The sequence below is a fragment of the Filicampus tigris genome, chromosome 8 (assembly GCF_054856515.1).
Source record: "Filicampus tigris isolate MCC_2025a chromosome 8, RoL_Ftig_1.0, whole genome shotgun sequence".
NCBI classification, from domain to species: domain Eukaryota; kingdom Metazoa; phylum Chordata; class Actinopteri; order Syngnathiformes; family Syngnathidae; genus Filicampus; species Filicampus tigris.
Window position 1 is genome coordinate 25,012,142 of NC_141224.1, and position 26,770 is coordinate 25,038,911.

Here is a 26,770-nt window from a genome sequence, read left to right on the forward strand (position 1 = left end):
GCCCTGTTGAGGTAAAGCAGATTACGACCTAGGATGAACTGGTTGGTCTTGACACGCAAGAAAAGAAAAGGCATGTTAAGTTACTTTGGTTATTAGTAACACGTTAACAATTACATTACCGGGTTCGGGGTGGAGTTGGGCATTCAAAATTACACGTATATCTGTTATTACATATAACTCCATACACCTGTATGAATACAATACGCAGCCAATACGGCTTGTTGTTGTCCTATTAGTACTATACGTAGTTATATAATCACGTATGGCATTTTAAACACACTTAATAATGAAAAGAAACTTAGGTTATTTCACTCAATGGGTCAGGTTCTTCCACTCAATAGGTCACTTTTCACTTCATATTTGTTTCGAGCCGGGCGTATTTTGATTGAACGACAAACATGGCAGCCCCCGGTAGACGTGCATGCCTTCAATATTTAATACATCTTGCTCAAGATAACTTGGACTTCAGGTTACCGGTAAATGTGGATACATTTATATCGGCTCCACCCTGCTGTTTTCATGAGGGACAGTAAATACATTTACAGAAATTAGTGGCGCTATAGACTATATCCGACTGTCGTGTGTTAGCTGGCCGCTAATACATTCCGAAGCATTTAGAAAACGGCGGAATTCAGCCAAAAAGGGCTTTCATAATCGGCGGCTGTGCGATCACATGGAAAAAAAAAAGCTTATTAACCAGAATGATGTGATTTACTAACTTATGATTTCGTTGCGTTAGGGCATGCTGTATGAAAGTATACGCATTAGTTTATCTGAATGATATTTGCATTTATTTTAACAAAAGTAACAATAATTGTATCCTCATGAAGCAGGATAGACAACAATATCTTCCCCCCCTCTTCATAATATCGATCTGCTTCAGTGTCACTAATCATTTGTTTCTCACTACTGATGCCAGATGGGCCAGAGAGGGACTCATTTTCAGCCCTGGAGTTTCAGGGCTTATATCGGATCCCTTTAGTACACGTTTTAGTGAAGGGACACAATTTTACACTTATTACTGTATCAATATAAAATAGCTTGAATTTCCCTCCAACGATATTCATTTTGCATTTGATAAAAAATCTAATTTACAATTGAATGTGCGTAAAAGATAACGACCAGTGTTTATTTGAACAAGTATGACAACATAAATAGTTTAAATGGGCAAAAAGAAAAAAAACAGGGAAGTATACACAACATGGGATAATAAGACATTTTACACTTACAAGGCACATTTACAAAACGCTAAAATAGCAAGATTAAAACAGGTACCACTGCACTTCCTGGTAATGCTCTGATTTTGAAACCTATCCACACTACTTAGCTGACGTGCTAACTACGGCATCAGCGGCAAACGTTGTAGGCTTTCCCATCATGCTTTGTTGTCGTTACAACTTTAACACTTGTGTGCATTTTTGCTGCTTTTGATATGAAATTATTGTGACTTGGTAACAATAAAACACAGTAAAAAAAACAAAAAAAACCACTGTTCCGTGGCACAGTAGTGTGCAGCGAGAGATCATCAAGCGTGCCTACCCAATGTAAATTATTTTGACCAGAAATATGTCATTTCTAATTACAAAAACGGTTTTGTTTATTTATGCCAACCACGTATAATAACAGGCAAAACAATGAAATGTTCTTACACTAGATGACGGAAGGTTCATAATGACCCTGTATGGCGACTTTTTGTGAATCGTTGTATTAAGTGGTGTGCCCGTGAGATTTTTTCCGATATGAAATATGTAGGTTGAGAAACACTGCGATATATAACATAATGGCCATTCTCTTGAGCCACAGTAATGCTTTTGAACAACAATGAGATGAGAGTCAGACTCAAGTGTTGTGAATGTACTGTATTTACTGTTTTCTAAATGGAACTGCTGGCCAGAAGAAACTACAAAGCAAGCTGGAATAGTGGTCCAAACAGTGTTTATCAGGGATGAGCAACTGGTTGGCCGCCGGCTGCACTCTGAAGGGCTCTTTGATTAATTCTCAACAACAAATGAAATAAAATTGCAAACACCCCAAATTATTAGAAAAACGCTGATAAACATTTAATATAAGTTCCCCAGGGGAAACGGGTAGAAAGAAATTCCCAGAAAAAAAAACCAAAAAAAAAAAAACCAATAAGTCAAGTTGCCTATCTCTGGTGTATATTGCAGTTCGGCCCATCAGGAATTCGCCAGAATGTCCATATTACCCAATCCCCACCTGACTGGTGCAACAATACTTCGAAAAGGCTTGCCGTATGTAAAATAATTACTCATGTGTTCATGTCTCCAGGAAATCAAGGCTCTGCTGGCTCTCAGAGGAAAATGTTTTAATCCTGGGGAGAACTTCAAAGAAAAGGTAACAACGGGGTTTGTATTAAAGGAGAAGTCAACCCAAACATTTTTTTCCCAGAATATGTTTATGTTCTATGCAGACTCACTAATCTAAATACAGCATTCTGATTAATACTGGTATTGCGTTTGTGGAATATGAGAAATCCACCTGTTTTTAGCTTGCTCAGTGGGCGGCCATTTTGCCACTTCTGTCAACTGAAGATGACATCAAAGAAGAATGGGCGATTTGAAAATGTTCAAAATGTACTTGCGAAAAAAAAAAACATTGTCTGTGTCAGGTTCACACCAAGTGAGGCATTAGTAAACAATGCACACAATGAGGAGAGAAGACACTCAACACAATATTGTCTTTTTACTTGCAAGGAGAGCGCAGGGAAGTGTACGATTACAGTTCCTAAAACCCTCTGCCCGGCTCCTGCGCCTCCTCCCTTTTATTTTCTTAGGAGTCCCTGATTACAAAGGTGTTCCAGCTCTAAGCGAAAGGGTAGCGAAAGCAGCTGGAACACTCATTATTAAGAATAATAATGTATATAATGATTCATGTGTTAGTTCCCTGCGATTGGCTGGCAACCAATTCAGGGTGTCTCCCGCCTACTGCCCGAAGACAGCTGGGATAGGCTCCAGTACGCCCGCGACCCTTGTGAGGAGAAGCGGTATAGATAATGGATGGATGGATGATTCATGTGTTAGATTTTTCACGATTAGGCTTGTTAGCTTTGTAGGTTTAGCTTTATATTATATAAAAACAGGGGGGAATGTAAAAAATAATAATGTATGACATGATTCATGTGTTAGATTTTTCATGATTAGGCTTGTTAGCTTTATTAGCTTGTGGGTTTAGCTTTAGCTTTTTCCATATCAATCAATCAATCACATTTTATTTATATAGCACTTTTCATACATAAAAATGCAACTCAAAGTGCTTTAAAACATTCAAAGCAAAACATAGAATTATCTTCAATCAAAAGAAAAGATAAATTATTTAAAAGTTGTTGAAAGCCAAACTAAAAAGGTGTGTCTTGAGCTTCCTCTTAAAAATATCAACAGTCTCTGCAGACCTGACATCCTCTGGCAGGCTATTCCAAAGGTGAGGACCAAAATGGCTGAATGCAGCCTCGCCATGCATTTTGGTCCTCACCCTTGGAATAAATAAAAGGCCGGCGCCAGAGGACCTCAGGATCCGCGAGGGCTGGTATGATAAAAGCAAATCAGATAAATAAGATGGCCCAAGACCATTAACACATTTATAAACTAATAAAAGTACTTTAAAATCGATCCTGAAACACACAGGGAGCCAATGCAGCAATTTCAAAACTGGCGTAATGTGCTCCCGCCCTCTGGTTCTCGTCAGCACCCGAGCGGCTGAATTCTGCAGTAGTTGCAGTGGTGAAATGCTCTTTTTCGGGAGGCCAGAGAGCAGGGCATTACAGTAATCTAAACGACAGGAAATAAAGGCATGCATCAGCACTTCCGTGTTAGCCTGAGAGAGAAACGGGCGGACTCTGGCGATATTCTTAAGGTGATAAAAACCAATCTTGGTTACATTTTTAATATGAGGAATAAAACTGAGCTCAGAGTCAAAAATGACGCCAAGGTTCTTCACACAGTGTGAGGGATTAAAAATGTGTAGTTTTGGTAAAAGCTTCTCTCTCTGACCTTCGGGACCGATAACTAAAACCTCAGTCTTGTCCTCATTGAGCTGTAGGAAATTATCTGCCATCCATGACTTGATATCTAAAATGCAATTTAAAAGGGTATCAATGGGTCCTGTGTCATCAGGAGACACGGCAATATACAGCTGCGTGTCATCAGCATAGCTGTGAAAGCTGATGCCGTGTCCCCTGATGACATCCCCGAGGGGAAGCATATAAAGATTAAAAAGTAAGGGGCCTAAAATCGAACCTTGAGGAACCCCACATTTAATTTCATGAGTTTTAGAGGAACAAGTATCCATACTTACAAAGAAATATCGGTCTGTGAGATAGGAATAAAACCAGTCAAAAACAGTACCAGAGATGCCCACTAGATTTTTAAGTCTATTTAATAAAATTTGGTGATCTACTGTATCAAAAGCAGCGCTTAGATCCAGTAGCACCAAGACTGTGAGTTTTCTCACGTCTGCAGTGCACCTAATATCATTTAAGATCCTTAAAAGAGCAGTCACCGTACTGTGGTTCATCCTAAAACCAGATTGATATTTCTCCAAAATATTATTTGTATTTAAAAAATGAATCAACTGGATGAAAACCAGTTTTTCTAAAATCTTACTTAAAAACGGTAAGTTGGATACGGGTCTGTAGTTATTAAAAACGCTCGGGTCAGAACCGCTCTTCTTCAGAAGGGGCTTCACCACCGCCGTTTTAAAGGCAGCGGGGAAGACGCCTGTCTGAAGAGAGCAATTGACTATATTTAAAATTTGTTCTTCAAAAAATCCATAAAATGTCTTAAAAAGAAATGTGGGAATTGGATCCAAAAGGCAGGTTGTTGGGTTTACCTGGGAGAAAACTCGAACAAGTGTCCATATAGGCCCAACTTGCTTGGTGTGCTTTGCTTCCACATATGTATGAAAAAGGCTCACACACACGCACGCACGCACGCACACACACACGCATAGACAAAACAGGTTCAGAGTGTTCCATCTGATTTCGCTGAGAGTTAGTCTTTAAAACTGTAAAACAGATTAAGTCTATAAAACTGTAAAACAGAGTTAGTCTTTAAAACTGTGTAAGCCTTGAGAATACAAGTCCCTATCGTGGCAAGACAAAGTGAGTCTATAAAACTGTTAGGGCAACGGTTCCCTGTATGTACTCATTTCCGTGATAAAATGCTGCTAAAAGTGTGACTGTGTAAACTGTGTTAGTGGTATAAACAGGATTGTAAGTGACAACTGTGTGTGGACGCAATAGGCAAGAATCCTCCGCCGCTTGAGGATTGCCACAAACTGTGTTGATTGTCACCCTGTTTTAAGGTAAAAGTCAGTGTAGGACACCGTAGGTGTCATAAAACTGACTACATCAAAAGAATGGGGAAAGCTAACAGTAAAATCAGTGATAAAAGTGATCCTAAACAAAACCTCGCATGCAAAGATTGGAAATTTGTGGAGCGTCACTCTCCTTCTAAAATACAGGTACAACACTTAAACCTTTGGATAACAAGACATGACTTTGCTGTCCATCTTAAAAATTTCAATAACAATAATGATAATAATAATAAACCTGCAGATGTTAAACCCAGCCACATTGTTACTACTTCCTGAGGATGGAGCAAGACATGATTGCCAGGAGTTGGCAGAAATAACTCCAGTTTTCGCATTTGCCACAATAACACACCTTTGTATGGTATTGGATGAATAGAGCCATGATAACATCAACGGCAAGCCAAAGTCAGAATCGGCTAAGTACGTCTAATGGCAACATTGAACCAACAAGTTCAAAACGCAAATGCACATATCCAGCAAATATTTATTTTATAGCATATGCAGCTGTAGCATATACAGAAACACTGTACATACACTGTGCATACATATGCATCATATGTTTACATAGACTGCTTGGATTAGATAGACTTCCTTGCTTGCCCATAAAATGCAGGGTTGTGTTTGTCATATATATTTTCTTTCTGAAGCAAGACAAGGTTAGCCAATTAAGTGTTCAGTAGCATGTTTTCAGTCACAGCTGCAATATTGTATTGTCTTGAACTTCTCAAAAATAAAACTCTTGTGAAAAATAATACTAGATAATGCAAAAAAAAAAAAATGTATTAAAATAAATACTGGTTAAAAACAGCCCTTTGAGTAATCCATGGTAAAGTTCACAAATAGTAAAAAGTTCATGAAATTGAAGAACAGAGAAGTTCATGTGATTTGTCCAAAAATAACTAATTCTATTTTTTTTGACAAGAATCAAAATTGCGAATCGTTACAAACCAGAATCGAATCAAAACATCAGAACCGGAATCGTCCAAATTCAAACGATGCCCAACCCTACCTGCTACTGTTCTGGATAGCCAATAACTGAAAGTATTTTAATTTATTTTATTTTATTTTTTATTATTACTATTATTATTATCTGTGACTTGTTGGTTTGCCTTAATAGATAAACATGTGGGTCTAGATACTCAGACAACTTACAGATTTTGTTGTCAATTTATGTTACTGTGAGTAGTGGGTGTTATTCTTTTTCACAACCTCAAACAACTTGAAAATGATGTGCCATTGGTGTTGCACAGTTTGTTTATCTCTTTCCACTAGTTCAGACAATTTACTGATTAATAATTTTTTTTTGTGTGTGTTTTGTTCTTTGCACTACTTCTTCCTTTGTTTTGCAGGCTCAGACAACTTAAAATGTGTCATTGTTCCAGGCATTGACTGTAAAGAGGGCTGTCGATGTTAGATACTGAAGTTGTACGATTTTTTTTTGCACTACCTCTTAAAAACTATTGTATTAATGATAATTTAAGTTTTTGGCGGTAAAAAAGTTTTACAGTAAAAAAAAAAAGCCTGTGCTTTAATTTGTTCCATGTGGTATCGAAATGGTATCGAGTATCGATACTGAACTGGGTGTCTGTATCGAAGTTGAAATTCTCGTATCGTGACAATCGTGATTATGTACTTTATAATATGAATTATACAAAACAGGAAAATACTGCATCATAAAATAAATATGAAGTTAACAGTACCTTAACTCTCTCCAAGGGTCCTTTCTGGTGTCTGGAGGATTTGACAGAGGACGATGTCTGCTGCATCATGGCCCGATCTGTTTGTGCAAAGTAAGAATTTTTATGCTTGTATCAATATTTGTCTGTACATATTGCACCTATAACAATGTTTACTTTTTGCCATTTATGAGGTTTATTTTTTTATGGGGTATTCTGCGCACTGATATTTTGTTATTGTTATTACTAAACTTACATCAAGGTCTGCGTTTGAGCTATGGGGCCACGGACGAAGCCACAGTGAGCTCAGAACATCCTTACTGAACTACCCCGCAGAAAAGACGGTTAGTGATACAAAGTTTTGCTGTGTAGTGTTAAACAAACTTTATGGTGCTACTAAAGCATGAATTTTCTGCTTTACCTTTGCAGTTGCCATTCTTGCATAAAGACTCAACATACAGAATAAATGTTTACACCTTCAACAAAACTCTGGATTTCACAGAGAGAATTAAGCGAATTGACGTAAGTGTTTGAAATAAGAATGTAAATTTGAATGAAAAAAATTGCATTTCTATCAACTTGTGCATCAATTAACCCAACCCCACACTTTGTTCTGTCAAATGCTAGGACAATCTAATACGTTCAAATACAAAATAAAAAAAAATACTGCATACACAGGATTCGATGTTAACAGTGGCCTGATGGCCCGTAGCCACCATGTGACTGTCGGGGCACCTGAAATCCGCTAATGGTAGCCCGTCTGGTCCTACAATACAAATTTCTAGGGCCTGACCAATTAATTGGCCAATTGTTCTTAGTTCATGCATTCTAACCATTTAAAGCAATTGCAAGATTCAAGTATTTGCCTAATTGGCTAAACAATTGAATATTAGTCCAATTATCATGAATAATGATGGCATGTATCAATTGATTAAGTCATTCAAAGTGACATGTTACCCAAGACTAAGGATGGGCCGAGCCGAGCCCCTGTACTAAACCGGGGCTGAATTTTTAAAAGACTGCAGTATCGATAAACTCCACCCTTAACGGTTCTGTTAACAGTTCTGGAGAAATTATTCAATTTAATTTTCGATTGATTTTGGCTACATGAACGTGATTTTGCACCTGCTACCTCACTGATGTCATCTCTAACTAACTATAAAAATATGTTCGTCCAAGATGCATGTTCACAATCGGAGGCGAGCAATCTCGCTCCCCGGCTTCGCCATGCACGAGAGAGGCACCTGTGACTCCTTCCTGTGCCAATGTAGTGGCAGTGCTGTGTGTTCATATTATGACATGATACGTTGTCGTAAGATGCGTAGAGGAGGATCCAAATGCAGGGAGGCAGGAGGCAAAAATCAAGTGCAATGTAAAGTATTTAATTAAAAGAAAACGAAAAGGCAAACAATGCACTGGAATCACACCAAAACAACAAGGATCAAAAGAAACTAAAGAAACACTAGGACTAGGACTTGACAACGGACCAATGACAATCGACAACAAACTGACCAGGAGTGAAAGAAAGCAGGGAACTAAGCCCATGTTCACACTGAGATTTAGCCAGCTTCGTTCCCTAAAGTAATCCCATAAACAGGGAAGCGCTTCAAGAAATGCGAGCATTCACCTGAACATTCATGATCAATATAGACACAACTCGAGCTGTCACGTACGACGCTTGTCACACGTGATATTAGCAGAACTATACAAGCCCCGAGGCACTATTTTGAAGCAACGATTCATGAAGGTGGATACAAGCTTCGAAGTTTCGGTTTCGTTTGACCCCCTAGTTATCCGCCATTGTTGCTGTCAGTAGGGCTGGGCCAATAATTCGATATCGATATTTATCGCGATTGACACGTGATCGATAGCAATAGAAAATGCCTTCGATAAAACGTTGATGGAAAAAAAAAAGAAAAGAAAAACAAACCCGATCGCAGCATGGTGCATGATGTAGGCAGCGCGCTTCCGCCTCCAAACATGAAGAAGAAGCGTTTAAACTAAAGAAGAAGCAGCTTTTAAACCAACGAGGACAAAGCGTTTAAACCAACAAGAAGAAGCTGTTAACTCAACGGAGCATGCTTGCGGGCCCGCCGGCCGTGCGCTATACTTGCGGGTCCGGCGGCCGTGCGCTGTGCTCGCGTCCAGCGAGCGAGCGCCGCAACTTTGCTCAAATAAATGACACCTCGACTCAGTACAAGTCTTACAATTAAATTATATTATGCGTGATAACCCTATTAAAAACCTGTGGATGGAGCCATGGTGTACAAGTAGAGGAGTTCTTGTCTTTGACATGCTAGCAATAGTTAGCCTTATCCGACACCGGCATCGCACTCAAGGTAAAATCAAGCAAGTAAAATATGAATGGACTATGGCAATAATGAGTCCGCTAAAAAGATAAAGTAGTCCTAAGACGGTTGGTCAACGTTGATGTATGCACTGCAAGAGAGTATTCGTTCACTTACATTGGATGAACATTGAATGAAGGCTAAAATATGTGTCAACAACTGCTTTGGGGTTGACCTAGACCTAATGCAAATAAGCATTTACAATGCACTGATGGAGGACAAACTGCACATTACATTACATAACGATGTACAAAAAACATTTAACTGTTATTTAAAGACAAGGTTTAAAACAAAATCAATAGTTATCAATATTGACTGATATGAAATACTTTGATTGTGACAGTTTTTCAAACCTTTCTCAGCCCTTCTAAGCACATTGTTTAAAACAGTTTATTTAATCTTAATATTCACCAGTTTATTTCACTCTTTCATAGTTATGTTGAAGGTTAAAGGTTAAGTATTATGTAAAAAAAAAAAAAACTAAATTCATTTTTCTCTAGGTCATTGATTCTAGTTATAGTTAAAAGTGTTAAAAAACAGACAAAAAAAAATAAAAATCTTTAAAACTGAGTTTATTTAATCTTTATATCGACCAGTTTATTTCACTCTTTCATAGTTACATTGACCTCTTATTAAAGGTTAAGTATTATGTTAAAATAAAATAACCTAAATGTATTTTTCTTCGGGTCATTATTTTCAATAGTTTAAAAAAAGAAAAAAAATCTACATATATATCGATATCAACCAATATGAAACACTTATATCGTGATATACTTTTCAGTCATATCGCCCAGCCTTAGCTGTCAGTGATGGTGTTTCCACCCACCCATCCATTCTCTATACTGCTTATCCTCACAAGGGTCGCGGGATTGCTGGAGCGTATCCCAGCTGTCAACGGGCAGTAAGCGGGGTACACCCTGGACTGGTTGCCAGCCAATCACAGGTCACACTGAGACAAACATACACACAATCACACCTAGGGGCAATTTAGAGTGTTGAACTAACATACCATGCATGTTTTTGGAACGTGAGAGGAAACCGGAGTACCCGAGAAAACCCACGCAGGCATGGGGAGAACATGCAAACCCCACCCCTTTTTTCCCCCTCTGTAATTTCAGGGAAGTACACGTATGTGCCGTGCACACGGAAACGCATGGGGCAGCATTGAGAGATCTATCCACTCGAGGACCGGTTATGAAAGTTATCGGTTTCAGTCTCTAAACACCTATGTGTGGATGAAATGCCAAAACAGTAATACAGCGGATAAAATGAAATGCATTTCCGTGTGAACGGGGCCTGAATACAGACAATTTGATGAGACAACGAGGAACACCTGGACAAGACACAAAGGGTTGGAGGGAGCTGATTGGCTAACACCAGGGACTGGGATGACAAGCACATGCGGACTCAATAACCTAATAAGACAGACAGACAAAGGAACACAAGGAACTAAGTAGGGTTGCCAACCGTCCCCTGAAAAACGGAATCGTCCCGTATTGAGTTGTAAAGGGATGCACTTTGTCCCGTAATGTTGTGCGAGTCCAAAATAGTCTGTAAAATATCGATGGAATTAATGAACAACAGTTCCCTTTAGGTAACAACTTACGGTAACGGTCCTAGCCTAGGACATCCTCTGCTCTGTGACCAATGAGCTGACAGTACATTCATACACAAGTATGACGATACAGAATCCGCTTATCTTATTGGTCGAGGCAGCATTGTACGGACAAACATAATAATTTTTGGGTGGAATAAATAAGTACAATCGATTGACAAGTACTTTAAATAGATAGACAATACATAAAACTAGAGCTGGGCATTTTACCAAAAAATTGCGGTCCGTTTATCACCTTGCGCCTACAGCCGGAATGACATGACATTTCAGTTTTCCTTATGCAAAAATGTATACATTTCAGTTTTTTTCTGTCAAGATGGGGTGCTGAGTTTACATTAATGAGAAATAAAATGAACTTTTTTTATTTTGGCAAATGGCGGCAACGACACAGAAAGTGAAAAATTTCAAGGGGTCTGAATACTTTCCGCACCAACTATACACAGATAATACTCAGCGAGACAGACAGTCTCTGATAATTAGGTGCTGTGACATTCAGCTGAACTAAAAAAGTATTATTTTTTTCTTTTTAAGATCATTTTTGACGCACATCATTTGAAATCATTAGAAGTGTCAGTGTACCTCAAGTTAAAGTGAATGTATTGTGTATTCTCTCTACAGGCAATGGATTATCTTCCATTTGAGGGTCTTGTAAGTCTAAAGAGCCCTCAACATGTCTTCTGCTTGCTGGAAGATTATGGCACTGACCCAAACAACATTCCTCAGCATCCATATTACATTTATTTTGGCCGATGGGTGAGAAACTAGAGCGCTTGGACTGTAAATGACATCTATATTTTAACAAGAATCCAGAGCATTCATTTAAATAAGAGTTTCAAAATTATGCTGATGATACACATTTTTCACATGGAAAAGAGCATCTATGTCATTGCTATGACAAATGTGGACCTGTGTTAATAATTTCCCTCAAAGTGTTTTTTTCAATGATACACAATGCTATATTACAAACTAGATGTTAGCTTGCTATCTTTTTCTTATATAGAATGATACCATTTATCAAAACTTGTTCACCACAGTGGTTTGAAAATGCATTACACTACACTCTAGCAGGTGAAGTCTAGGAGCAAAATTGATTGACACCAGTAAGGGCACATAAGCCAATTGAATCATATCTTTAAAATGTGCAAAAATGATTTTCATCTTTTTGCCCTATCACCTGTGATTAACCTCCTGACAGATAGCAGATGGTCAGCGTGAATTGATTCGTTCTCACAGTGTGAAGAACAGACACTTCATTGGAAACACCAGTATGGACGCAGGCCTCTCCTTCATCATGGCCAACCATGCCAAGGTCAAAGAGCATGATCTTGTCTTTGACCCCTTTGTCGGAACTGGTGAGTTAGTTAGATTCTGTATTTCTCTCATGCACATGCAGACTCATACCTTCATAGAAAAAAAATATGATCAATTAATGTGACAAAATAACATTATGATTTAAAAAAAATTCAAAATCATTCAAATATTTTGATTTCAGAGTTTAGAATGAAATGGTGCTCTTTTGATTTGTTAAAGGAAGCCTGTTGGTTGCTTGTTCTCACTTTGGAGCCTATGTGTGTGGATCAGATATTGATTACAACACTATCCATGGCAAAGGTATCTTTTTTCCTCTATAATCATAGTTTTATTCCTTCTGTACGTTAATTGAAATGTGGAGATTTTCTAATAGGTCAAAACACACAAAGTCTGTATTTGGGATCTCATTTAACTGTATCACCAAGCGTCATTTTCTTCTTTTTTTTCTTTTCCAGGAAGGTCCAGCCGCAAAGATCAGAAGTGGCGAGGACCAGATGAGAACATCCGAGCCAACTTGCGACAGTACGGAACAGAGAAGATGTACGTGGATGTGATGGTGTCTGATGCATCCAAGCCTGTGTGGAGGGAGACCGCTCTCTTTGATGCCATCATTACCGATCGTATGTTTGTCATCATAGCATCTGTGTAATTTTTCATAATTTGTCATTTGGAGCTACACATTCCAGCTTATTTTACAGTAGTTGAAATGGGTAGAAATGTATTAATTTAACTCAGTTTAATATTGTGAATGTATTTTGCAATTTTATACAACTACCGTTTCGAAAAATCTTTGTGTCACTTGGTTGTTTGTCTCATGTGGTCAGCTCCATATGGTATACGCGAGTCCACAAGGAGAACAGGCTCCCAGAAAGAGACTACAAAATCTGTGGATGGCGTGTAAGTTTATTTGATAGTCGACCACCAAAACGGTAATGAGAAACAATTACAGGGAAATGCTTAATGTTTTGTTCATTCCAGCTATGCCGAGTCACACGTGGCTGTGTCCCAGTCCTACCACCTGAGTGAAATATTAGCTGACATGCTCAACTTCTCTGCACATCGCCTGGTCATGCGAGGGAGGCTGGTCTACTGGCTGCCTGTTTATAGGCCAGAGTGAGTAAACATATGTATGCTATCACTGATAGATGGAGCACTTCAATATTAAGTGATTTTAACCATTTAGTATAATATTGAACCATATTGGACCAGTAATATCTCAGAGACTGAGAGGAATCTTCAACCCCACATGCAGTGAAAAATGTTAAATAAAATGCGTTCCTGTTTATTCCATGGAACTCTTGCATTTCACTCATTCATCTTTCCTGATTATTTACTTGGGTCTTGTGGTCTTGTGAGGTAATGCAATTATCTACCAAAAGGGGGCATCTTTGCACCAAAAAACAGCATCGAACACTATAAGGGTTATATTCTACTTTTGTATATACAGTAGTAAAGCCTACAGACCACCTGAGACACCTTTTGGGAAATTCTGCTATGTTACAGCAGTTTGAACATCTGCCTCAGTTTTTGCTGTTGACCAGAACCACAAAGGATTTTTCAGCACATTTTCCCATTGCCTTGCAAAACACCCTCAAGCATTATTCCATTCCCACTTAGAGGAAACATTGCCCTGCAAGTGCATACTCACCTGTGTTCACAATATTTGCAGTAAGCAGCATACAGGTGTGTCCCAGTAAACCACAGCTGACAACAGTAAGCTCTCTTTTACCCTTGACAACTTTAGGATGTACTGTATCACATGAAACAAAGGTGTTTGTTGTTGAAAGTTATGTGCAGACGTAGTACTGCCTTCATATGCAGGTGTGAACTGCTAATGGTAAAAACCACAACAAACAGCAGCAGCCACGACGGACATTTGTAAAATAACACCCTGCAGGGAGATGGGGATGAGCTAATTCCGCATCATTCGGGTTTTCCTGCAAGTTTGTCAGCAAATCCACAAATGTTAGTAACCTTTGAAGCGTACTTTTGTTCCTGCTATTAGATTTGCGGTTGCATTCACACAGAGTTTACATGGATGTGGGTGGCCCCTCTACAAGCACATGCTTACACGTGTGCCCTAATGTTCACACATTTGTCTTTCCTACTCATCTACTAGTGCTTGAACTCCATGTCTGTCAGAGCACTGCCAAAATAAACGAGTGAAGCCAGGCACGTCAGATGTATGTCAACTGTCTGTCTGCGTGGTGTGCAGGCTGACCCCTGTGTGCTTTCATATGTGTGGAAGCCCAAATGCGGTCTGTCTCTTGGGCCTAATCTGAAGCTCTACATGGCAGCTATCAGGTTTCTGTTAACCCCCCAATTTGTGTACATATCTGCAGCCGTGGCTGGATGATTGGAACAATGGAGATCTTATGCGTCTGTCTGCCTTCTCTGTGCTCTTGCACATGCTCATACGTGTGCACATGTTTGTGTGAGTGCATGTTTATGAGATTAACAGGTGTCATAAAATCCTGTCATCACATCCTCACAATGTCGCCGAAGAGATGAGCTCAATGTGATCAATGAGTAATGGAAGTGAAATATTTACCTAAAAGCAACACACAACTCCAAATTCATTTTCCTTTATTCTATTAGGCAGTGTGTATGAACATTACAAAAATGCAAATATCAGTCGAATCTGATTCCCTGAAAAATGGTTTAAGATGATCAAAATATTGGCATACATTGTACTCATTGTGCCATATTGGAGATTTTTGACCCGTTAGTATTGCCGTAATTTAGATGACACTTCTAACCATCTCCAGGTTTCTTATTCTTCCTTCGAGAAAGAAAGAAAGAAAGGGGAAAAAATGTCATTTAGTGCAGAAGTGACTGGCCATCGTAGGCAGTCAACCCATGTGCTGTACAACGAAGTGTAACGGGTCCATTATGGTGACATAATGTACGAAAACTGTGATAGATCCTCACCTAGATTTATGTGGACATGTTGTAGCAGACATGTCAAAATGAACAGCAGCTTGTTACAGAAAGAAAGGCATTACAGTGATTACGCGAACTGGTCAAAAATGTCCAATATAGCAGCATTCAGGGTATATCATTATTTTAATACTTAACCCATTAAGGCCTAAAGTGCCTGGCTCAACAGTTCCCCAAAACCTAAGGTCGTCTTCAACACCTACAAAATAATTAATATCTCAGCCCCTAGCAGACAGAAACATAATTCCAAAAGAATTTGAGAGCTTAGACATGTGGCTTTCACACAGACTCGAGTTAATTCAACTTTATTGTTTCAATCGAAGAGGTGAAAATAAAATGTCAGTGCAAGAGAAGCACTACGTTTAATTTAAAAAAAAAGAGTGGTAATTACCATCCTCTTTTCTGTTACAAAGACATCGATATTGTCATTATCTACAGACATATATCTTAACCATATATCACGTTTGACTGGTTCTGTTGGTTCAAAGTCCACAATCGCGTTGTCTATATCACTGCCATTATTCATTTCAGAGATCCTGCGATCGAAGGCGTCCGCCATTACTACTCGAAAGAATTCCGGATATCCTCCAACGACTCTCGACACCGTCACATGTCTATTGACGTTTACGCTCTCCCGGCTTTAAGGGTTGAAAGACGCAACAGCGCTCCCGGCTCTAGTGGTAGAAACGCGGTTATACGCTCCCGTCCTTAATGGGTTGAAAGGGAAGTTAACTCAAAAATGTTCTATGCACCATAACTAATCTAAACACAACATTCTGATTAATTTTACATTTGTGGAATAGGAGTTAAGCAGCAAAATCCACCCGTTTTTATCCATCTCAGGGGGCGGCCATTTTTCCACTGGCTGTCGGCTGAAAGTGACATCACAGTTGCTCAGGGGGTCATGTAATGATCAATCATGACTCAGCTTCAGAAAACAGGTGAGCCGTGATTGGTTGTTACCTGAGCCCTGAGGTACAGTGATGTCATTTTCAGTCGACAGAAAGTGGCAAAATGGCCGCCGCCTGAGTTCTCTTAAAACAGATGTATTTTATTGCTTAACTCATATTAATCAGAATGCCTTGTTTAGATTAGTGGGGCTGCATAAAACATTTTCTTGTAAAGAAATTTTTTTGTTGACTTCCCCTTTAACCCATTAAGGCCTAAAGCACCTGGCTAAACATCTCTCTAAAACCTATGGTCGTCTTTGGAATCATCCTATTGAAAGCTTGAAGTTTTCCTGGAAATTTAACACCTACAAAGTAATAGATAGAGTCAGTACGGAAAGTATTCAGACCAGTTGAAATTCTTCACTTTCTATGTCATTGTTGCCATTTGCCAAAATCAAAAAGGTTACTTTTATTTCTCATTAATGTACACCCAGCACCCCATCTTGACATAAAAAAAACACTGAAATGTAGACATTTTAGCAAATTTATGAAAAAAGAAAAACTGAAATATCCTATGGTCATAAGTATTCAGACCCCTTGCAGCGACCTTCTTATTTAACTCATATGCCGTCCATTTCTTCTGATCCTCCTTCAGATGGTTCTGCACCTTTATTGGAGTCCAAATGTGTTTGATTAAACTGATTGGTCTATATAAGACCTGACAGCTCACAGTACATGTCAGAGTAAATGACAATCATGTGGTCAAAGGAACCATCCAAAGTGATTGAGAATTGTGGCAAGGCACAGATCTGGCCAAGGTTACAAAATAATTTCTGCAGCACTCAAGGTTCCTAAGAGCACAGTGGCCTCCATAATCCTCAAATGGAAGAAGTTTGGGGTGACCACAACTCTTCCTAGACCAGGCCATTCAGCAAAACAAGCAATTGTGAGAGAAGAGCCTTGGTGAGAGAGGTGAAGAAGAACCCAAAGATCACTGGCTGAGCTCCAGAAATGCATTAGGGAGATGGGAGAAATATACACAAAGTCAACTATCACTGCAGTCCTACACCAGTCAGGGATTTATGGCAGACTGGCCCAAATGGAAGCCTCTCCTCAGTGCAAGACACATGAAAGCCTGCATAGTTTGCCAAAAAACACATGAAGGACTCCCAGACTATGAGAAATAGGATTCTCTGGTCTGATGAGCCCCCCGTGAGCCGTCACCTTATCGTGGTGGAGGGGTTTGCGCGCCCCAATGATCCTAGGAGCTACATTGTCTGGGGCTTTATGCCCCTGGTAGGGTCACCCATGGCAAACAGGTCCTAGGTGAGGGACCAGACTAAGCACGGCTCAAAATGACCCCTTATGATGAGAAAAATTAACGGACCACGTTTTCCCTCGCCCGGACGCGGGTCACCGGGGCCCCCTTCTGGAGCCAGGCCTGGAGGTGGGGCTCGACGGCGAGCGCCTGGTGGCCGGGCCTGCACCCATGGGGCCCGGCCGGGCTCAGCCCGAAAAGGATACGTGGGTCCCCCTTCCCATGGGCTCACCACTGGTGGGAGGGGCCAAAGGGGTCGGGTGCCGTGTGAGCTGGGCGGCGGCGGAAGACGGGGACCTTGGCGGTCCGATCCCCGGCAGCAAAAACTAGCTCTTGGGACATGGAATGTCACCTCTCTGGCAGGGAAGGAGCCTGAGCTGGTGTGTGAGGCTGAGAGGTTCCGATTAGATATAGTCGGGCTCACCTCCACGCACAGCTTGGGTTCTGGTCCCAGTCCTCTCGAGAGGGGTTGGACACTCTTCCACTCTGGAGTTGCCCAGGGTGAGAGGCGCCGAGCAGGTGTGGGCATACTTATTGCCCCCCGGCTTGGCGCCTGTACATTGGGGTTTACCCCGGTGGACGAGAGGGTAGCCTCCCTCCGCCTGAGGGTGGGGGGACGGGTCCTGACTGTTGTTTGTGCTTATGCACCAAACGGCAGCGCAGAGTACCCACCCTTTTTGGAGTCCTTGGAGGGTGTGCTGGAGGGCGCTCCACCTGGGGACTCCATCGTTCTGCTGGGGGACTTCAATGCTCACGTGGGCAATGACAGTGAGACCTGGAGAGGTGTGATTGGGAGGAACGGCCCCCCCGATCTGAACCCGAGCGGTGTTCGGTTACTGGACTTCTGTGCTCATCACGGATTGTCCATAACGAACACCATGTTCAAGCATAAGGGTGTCCATATGTGCACTTGGCACCAGGATACCCTAGGCCGCAGTTCGATGATCGACTTTGTAGTCGTATCATCGGACTTGCGGCCGCATGTTTTGGACACTCGGGTGAAGAGAGGGGCGGAGCTGTCAACTGATCACCATCTGGTGGTGAGTTGGCTCTGATGGTGGGGGAAGATGCCGGTCCGACCTGGCAGACCCAAACGTATTGTGAGGGTTTGCTGGGAACGTCTGGCAGAATCCCCTGTCAGAAGGAGTTTCAACTCCCACCTCCGGCAGAACTTTTCCCACGTCCCGGGGGAGGCGGGGGACATCGAGTCCGAGTGGACCATGTTTCGTGCCTCCATTGTTGAGGCGGCCGATCGGAGCTGCGGCCGCAAGGTGGTCGGTGCCTGTCGTGGCGGCAATCCCCGAACCCGCTGGTGGACACCAGCGGTAAGGGATGCTGTCCAGCTGAAGAAGGAGTCCTATCGGGCCTTTTTGGCCTGCGGGACCCCGGAGGCAGCTGACGGGTACCGGCTGGCCAAGCGGAATGCGGCTCTGGCGGTTGCTGAGGCAAAAACCCGGGTGTGGGAGGAGTTCGGGGAGGCCATGGAAAATGACTTCCGGACGGCTTCGAGGAAATTCTGGTCCGCCATCCGGCGTCTCAGGAGGGGGAAGCAGTGCACCATTAACACTGTTTATAGTGGAGATGGGGTGCTGCTGACCTCAACTCGGGACATTGTGGGTCGGTGGGGAGAGTACTTCGAAGACCTCCTCAATTCCACCGACACGCCTTCCACTGAGGAAGCAGAGCCTGGAGACTCTGAGGTGGGCTCTCCTATCTCTGGGGTTGAAGTCACCGAGGTAGTCAAAAAGCTCCTCGGTGGCAAAGCCCCGGGGGTGGATGAGATCCGCCCGGAGTTCATAAAGGCTCTGGATGTTGAGGGGCTGTCATGGTTGACACGTCTCTTCAACATCGCGTGGACATCGGGGACAGTGCCTCTGGATTGGCAGACCGGGGTGGTGGTCCCCCTTTTTAAGAAGGGGGACCGGAGGGTGTGCTCCAATTACAGAGGGATCACACTCCTCAGCCTCCCCGGCAAGGTCTATTCAGGGGTGCTGGAGAGGAGGGTCCGTCGGAAGGTCGAATCCCGGATTCAGGAGGAGCAATGTGGTTTTCGTCCTGGCCGTGGAACAGTGGACCAGCTCTACACCCTCAGCAGGGTCCTCGAGGGTGCATGGGAGTTTGCCCAACCGGTCTACATGTGTCTTGTGGACTTGGAGAAGGCGTTCGACCGTGTCCCTCGGGGAGTTCTGTGGGGGGTGCTTCGGGAGTACGGGGTACCGAGCCCCCTGATAAGGGCTGTCCGGTCCCTGTACCACCGATGCCAGAGTTTGGTCCGAATTGCCGGCAGTAAGTCGGATTCGTTTCCTGTGGGGGTTGGACTCCGCCAAGGCTGCCCTTTGTCACCGATTCTGTTCATAACCTTTATGGACAGAATTTCTAGGCGCAGCCGAGGTGTCGAGGGGGTCCGGTTTGGTGGCCTCAGTATTGCATCTCTGCTTTTTGCAGATGATGTAGTACTGTTGGCTTCTTCAAGCCGCGATCTCCAACTCTCGCTGGAGCGGTTCGCAGCCGAGTGTGAAACGGTCGGAATGAAGATCAGCACCTCCAAATCTGAGACCATGGTCCTCAGTCGGAAAAGGGTGGCGTGCCCTCTCCAGGTCGGGGATGAGATTCTGCCCCAAGTGGAGGAGTTCAAGTATCTTGGGGTCTTGTTCACGAGTGAGGGTAAGATGGAACGGGAGATTGACAGGCGGATCGGTGCAGCGTCTGCTGTGATGCGGACCCTGTATCGGTCTGTCGTGGTGAAGAAGGAGCTTAGCCGAAAGGCGAAGCTCTCAATTTACCGGTCGATCTACGTTCCTACTCTCACCTATGGTCATGAGCTGTGGGTCATGACCGAAAGAACAAGATCTCGGATACAAGCGGCCGAAATGGGTTTCCTTCGCAGGGTGTCTGGGCTCTCCCTTAGAGATAGGGTGAGAAGTTCGGCCATCCGGGAGGGACTCAGAGTCGAGCCGCTGCTCCTCCGCGTCGAGAGGAGCCAGTTGAGGTGGCTCGGGCATCTGATTAGGATGCCTCCTGGACGCCTCCCTGGTGAGGTGTTCCGGGCATGTCCCACCGGTAGGAGACCCCGAGGACGACCCAGAACACGCTGGAGAGACTATGTCTCCCGGCTTGCCTGGGAACGCCTTGGGATCCTTCCGGAAGAGCTGGAGAATGTTGCTGGGGAGAGGGAAGTCTGGGCTTCCCTGCTGAAGCTGCTGCCTCCGCGACCCGACTTCGGATAAGCGGGAGATAATGGATGGATGGATGGATGGTCTGATGAGACTCAGACTGAACTTTTTGGTATTAATTCTAAGCAGGATGTGTGGAAAAAACCTGGCACTGCTCATCACCTGCCCAATACAATCCCTACAGTGAAACATGGTGGTGGGAGTATCATGTTGTATAGGTGTTTTTCAGGGACTGGTTGCAATTGAAGGAAAGATGAATGCGGCCAAGTACAGAGAGATCCTGGAGGAAAACCTCTTCCAGAGTGCTCAGGACCTCAGACTGGGCCAAAGGTTCACCTTTCAACAGGACAATAACCCCAAGCACACAGCTAAAATAACAAAGGAGTCTCTTCAGAACAACTCTGTGACCTTTCTTGACTGGCCCAGCGAGAGCCTTGACCTAAACCCGATTGAGCATCCCTGAAGAGACCTGAAAATGGCTGTCCACCACTCTTCACTATCCAACCTGACAGAACTGGGGAGGATCTGCAAGGAAGAATGGCAGAGGATCCCCAAATCCAGGTGTGAAAAACGTGTTGCATCATTCCCAAGAAGACTCATGGCTGAACAAGCTCAAAAGTGTACTTCTACTCAATACTGAGCACAGGGTCTGAATAATTATGACCATATGATATTTCAGTTTTCTTTTTTAATAAAAAGATTTTGGGTTTTTTTTTCTTTCAATATGCGGTGCTGAGTGTACGTCACTGAGAAATGAAATTAACTTTTGGGATTTTGGCAAATGGCTGCAATAACACAGTGATAAATTTCAAGGGGTCTGAATACTTTCCGTACCCACTGTTATGTAAAGAAAATATCTCAGCCTCTGTAGCAGATAGAAACACAATTCCAAAAGAAATTGAAAGCTTCGACGTGGCTTTCAAACTGGCCCGAGTTTATTAATCGCCACTATTTTCAATCGAAGGTGTAAAAATAACTTTTATCAGTGCAAGAGAAGCACAATTTTTAATTAAAAAAAAATCGAGTTGTAAATACCAGTCTCTAATCTGTTACATCGATATTGTCATTGTCTACAAACATATATTAACCATATATCACGTTCGACTGGTTCAAACTTCACGAGTGTACCGTCTTTTTCACTTCGCCGGTGTCCGCCATTACTGCGGCCATTACCGACATCCTCCGAGTAGTCACGACACCGTCACGTGTATATTCAGATGTATGTAATTGTCTTGGAGACAGAGAATTGGATTAAAAAAAGAAAATGACATATACGCTCTCCCAGCTGTGAAGGTAGAAACACGCAATAGCGCTCCCGGCTTTTGTGGTAGACACGTGGATAGTACTCCTGGCCTTAATGGGTTAATTGGCTTCAACCTTATTTCGGGGTATCAGATGCTAATCATGCCATTGATATTTGCATTTTCAATGTTGATACATACTGCCTAATTAAAGGAAGGAAAAATAATTTGGAGTCGTGGGTTGCTTTCAACACACACTAGGGAGCACACTAGTGGTTTGTAGTCTGCCTCACAGTCAAGTTTCAAATCTCAGCTCTAAATTGTCCTTCGGTGTGAGTGGTATTGTGAATGGGGGTGTGACTGTACTGTGCTGTATGTGTAACCAGTTATGTGTAGCCCACCTCTTGACAAAGGTCATCTGGGATCAGGACCATCTGTGACCCTAATGAGTACACACGGACGCTGTATAGAAAATTGATGGAAAAATACCAAAATAACATGAAATTCAGCTGTATTTTGTATGAAATGGCCCTTACCAAAGACCCCATAGTTCTTCTGTGTGTCATTTGATTGACAGGGAACAATTGTATGCTGCCTGCATCACACCAAGTTACTGTGACAGCTAAATATTGGCTGGCTGTATGGAACTACATGTCGTCATAGCAACGGGGCAAACAAATAGTCATTAGCAAATCTAACCAGCATTTGCTACCGTGTTAATTGGACTTTTGCGACAAATGTGAAACACACATTTGAACCTTATGTCAAAGTTGGTCTAAAATTAAAGCCATTAATTGAATTTGAATGTGACTGGTTATTTGATGAATCGAAATTAAGTTATTGTTTCTGTGCTCTATATTCCAATTATAATTATTTTTATTAATTACAATTTTATGGCCTGTAGGCTTCCCCTTGGATGACTAATTGGAGACTAATATGAATATTTTTGCATGTTTGCAGATACCATGAGGAGATAGTTCCTCTCCATCCATGTCTGCGGCTCATTAGCAACTGTGAACAAATGTTATCAAGCCACACGTCTCGTCGCCTAATCACCATGGAGAAAGTCAAAGAACCCGAGGTGTGTGTGTGTGTTTTGTGAGGTTGAAATCAATCTATAGGTTACTCAGTCATACATCATGTCTTTGTTGAAGCACACAAGAGTTTGAGGATGTATGCAAATGAATTTTCACACATCTCTTGTGTAGGCCTACCTCCTTCAATGTGCTTATGTGAATTATTTTTCAGTTGAGAAAATGTGAAGGGTTTCAAAAATCTTGTTTCTTGATGTGACAGGAGTTTACCTCATAATAGAATTGAATTGAGATCCCAATTAAACTTAGGACTTTTAAGAGTGTGCTGCTCTTAAATTATGTTTTGTGGTTTTCTAATTATAAGTGACAGTGCACAGTAACAACTTGTGCGTTTACTACAGTATGTGTCAGCATGCACAGCAACAAAGATATGACATAATTCGTGTGAAATGAGAGCATATGTCTTAACTGCCTACCCTCCCCTTAATTTGGTTTGCATCAAAATGTTCTTTATTATGTAACCACATGAGTACATGTCATGTACATACAGTATATGTGCAAGTGAAATGGAAGCCATAGATTGAAGTTTCACCATCTGGCAGTGCTCATCTTATTTCTTTCCTACTGGAAAAAGAAATGACTTGATCACACAACAAACCCTCTCTCTCTGTTATCCCTTTCACCAAGTACTGCCATGATACAAACACATCTATTCTTGCTCAAGTGTTTTATCTTCATAAGAAAGCCTCCTTCCACTCTTCCGCAATCAAACATGCTATATCTATCTATCTATCTATCTATCTATCTATCTATCTATCTATCTATCTATCTATCTATCTATCTATCTATCTATCTATATATATATATATATATATATATATATATTAGGGATGGGACGAGATCTCGTGCTACGAGATCTCGCGAGATTAGAATGCCACCTCGCGAGTGGACTAGAATGCCACCGATGCTCAACAGCAGCAGCACTTTTGACGTCTAAATAAAGACAGCTCGAGCTGCCCGCGCACAAACTAATTATGGACGTAATCACGCGCTAGAACAACTCTTTGGACATGATGGCTCGCAATCAAGAGCAGCGGGGTGCCGTATCTGCAGTTCTGAGGAGCCCAAAACTACGACGAGTTGCAGAAATCTTGACACAGACGCAGTGACATTCCTCTTGTTGAAGATCGACTGAGAAACAAGTTGAACTCTACAATACAATACAATCTTATTTATATAGCGCATTTCATAACAGCTAGAGCTGTAACAAAGCCCTTTAAAAACAATACAATAAATAAAAAAAACAATAAGAGGCAGTGATACATCTATTAATAAATAGATCAATAAATATTAACAAATATATAAAATATAAAAATATATATAAATAAATAAAGCCAATAAATTAACATAAAACACTATATACAATTGAGTTACTGCCCCACGAGCACAGTTGGATTTTGTCAAAGTGTTCAGTAAGAGGAAAGATCTTAGCTTTAGCTGTTATTGCAGCAATATTTGAGAGCATGTAACGAAAGTGACTCCAGTTTGCATTTGCACTTTAGAGCTAGATGATTAATTTTCTTGCTGTCTGTTCGATAAAAAACACTTTGAAAACTGAAAAAATTACATTAGGTATTTGTTTTATATTCAAAATTTAGCAAAAACCTCATCTCGTCTCGTTCTCGCGGACTCAATCTCGTGAGACATCTAGTGTCGTGGGATTTTTGTCTCGTCCCATCCCTAATATATATATATATATATATATATATATATATATATATATATATATATATATATATATATATAGTAATTACATTACTATAAAATTACATTTTGTAATTGATCGCATCAAAATATTTGACGCATTAAACGCTTGCGCAGAATGACCACCGATGCATAATCCCACTCAGAAGTGCACAGTGAGCAGCAGAGCGGACGCGTGTCGCCCGCGGGGGTATCAAGAAGCATTTCAAAAGAAGAGGGCAGCTTTAAATCTCAGAAATGTGAATAAATTGGTTTGCCTCAACGACTGAAGAGGAGTAGAGAAGAGGGCTGTCTTGTTTTGTGTTCATAAAGTCAGTTTAAAGGAGGAACACACGACGTGCTGATACCACCTACAGCATAGCACAGCATAACATAATGAGCCAATCACATTCGTGTGCACCTGAGGCACCACTCGGAAAAAATTAACTCTGAGAATATTACAAGGGCCACATATAAATGTGTGCATTACACACACACACTCGCACCCCCCCACACACACACACACATTTGCACACATTTGAAATATTTCTGTCTCTGTTCTGAGGCCCTTTCGCGTTTTTGTTTTTGTAGTGAATAAAAATCCTGTCTACTACAGAAAGAATATTAATATCTTTAATTTAAAAATTGTAATTTTCATCTCATGAGGATTTGTTGTTGTAATCAAAAAATACGTTGCATATGAACAGCATGTCGAATGTATATATCCGTCTTGTGTCTTTTATCTTTCCAGTCCAACAACAATTCACAGAAAAATGATGGTTCGAATTGCGATTAATAACGATCAATTATTTTTTGTGATTAACTCGATTAAAATTTTTAATCATTTGACAGCCCTGATATATATATTTAGTTAGTTGGTTAGCGAGTTTGCTTCGTCCCTGCAATTAACTGGTGTCCATTCTAGGATGTCCCCTGCCTGCTCAAATTCAGCTGGGATAGGCTCCAGCTCACCTGCGACCCTAATGTTGATAAGCAGTATAGAAAATAGTTGTATGGACACTTCTTTCTGGAGTCAGGCATATCACCTGTAACCTTTGTCTGTCTTTCCAAAGGAACTGGACAGTCAGGCTCATCTTTCAAACCCTCGCTTCAGCGCCTACCAGGGACACAACACGTTCAGAGAGAAGTACTTCAGTGGACTCAGCAAGAGGCTTAGCAAAGAGAGCAGATCTGTTGTCAATGGAGACTCAATCATTCAAGGCTCAGATAATGACTGTTGGCAGGCTCCAAAAGAAAACAACGACAAACACCAGCCAATTCATTAAGTTCACCTGTAAAATATCCAAAAGAAGAGCTGTAAAAGAAAAGAGTTTGCCTTTACAAAGCTATGATGTTTTGTTTTGATTGACGCTATCAGAAAGGTATATAATGTGAATATCATACCAATATGTGCTTTACCAGTTTGACCATAGAAATAAACATATTGTTAAATGAATACATTTACAGCATTACAGTCGGTGTTCCCTCTGTTTTTTCAAGTGTCTGAGCAAACACACAAACTCCCTGAGAGTTGCTCGGATCACTATGAGGAACGTGAACACTGTGGCTGCACTAGTTTTGCACCTGTTCAACTTGAGATAAAATACATTAAATACATGTCTTATTAAAATAAGCAAATTACCCCAGTAGTTGGAACACGCCAGTATTGGAACGGAACTCATTCATAAATTGAGGTTTTCCTGTATTTGTATGAATTTATTTTTTACAGTTGTTGTAGATCAATGGATTGTGCAGGTGTACTGATATACTGTAATGTTTTGGCAAGTTGGTGTAGCTATTTGTGGAGGTAACAAACATGTAACTTTAAACTGTGTTTTTACTATTTATTTTCTAATAAAATATATAAGCATATAACAAATTCCCAATAGTCTATTGCCTCTGTTGAGTGACCCTATCGGTGTAAAATCTAAACTGGTGTTTTTCCAACTTTTTTGAGTCAAGGCACATTTATTTCATTGAAAAAAATCCCACGGCACACCACCAGCTGAAATTGTGAAAAAAAAGAGCATATTTTAACGATATGTGTTATATTGTTTATATAAGCATTATTTAACATTGAAGAATGACGTTCTATTACAATGTCTTGAATAGGAAATAAATAAACACAAAGAAAACGTAAACATATTTTATAA

At 41.3% G+C, this 26,770-nt stretch overlaps 1 protein-coding gene across 2 annotated transcripts; it reads left to right on the forward strand.

Moving 5' to 3' along the window:
• Positions 1–26,496, forward strand: trmt11 (tRNA methyltransferase 11). 2 transcript variants are annotated; one of them, XM_086038287.1, is made up of 13 exons: positions 1–70; positions 2,290–2,355; positions 7,045–7,118; positions 7,267–7,348; positions 7,434–7,526; positions 11,586–11,720; positions 12,163–12,319; positions 12,498–12,578; positions 12,734–12,898; positions 13,103–13,175; positions 13,257–13,391; positions 22,801–22,921; positions 25,691–26,496. In XM_086038287.1, exons 3-13 carry the CDS (start codon positions 7,096–7,098, stop codon positions 25,901–25,903), a joined length of 1,278 nt encoding a protein of 425 aa, XP_085894413.1. In that variant the 5' UTR covers positions 1–70; positions 2,290–2,355; positions 7,045–7,095; the 3' UTR covers positions 25,904–26,496. The 2 variants fall into 2 exon arrangements, with proteins under 2 accessions (XP_085894413.1, XP_085894412.1); XM_086038286.1 differs by lacking the exon at positions 1–70 and adding an exon at positions 330–476.
• Positions 26,497–26,770: the final 274 nt, after the last annotated feature.

Coding starts and splice junctions, on each gene's coding strand:
- trmt11 (XM_086038286.1), top strand. CDS start 399: ATGGCAGCCCCCGGTAGACGTGCATGCCTTCAATATTTAATACATCTT. Junction 7,349..7,433: donor ACTACCCCGCAGAAAAGACG/GTTAGTGATACA, acceptor TTACCTTTGCAG/TTGCCATTCTTGCATAAAGA. Junction 7,527..11,585: donor AGAGAATTAAGCGAATTGAC/GTAAGTGTTTGA, acceptor TTCTCTCTACAG/GCAATGGATTATCTTCCATT.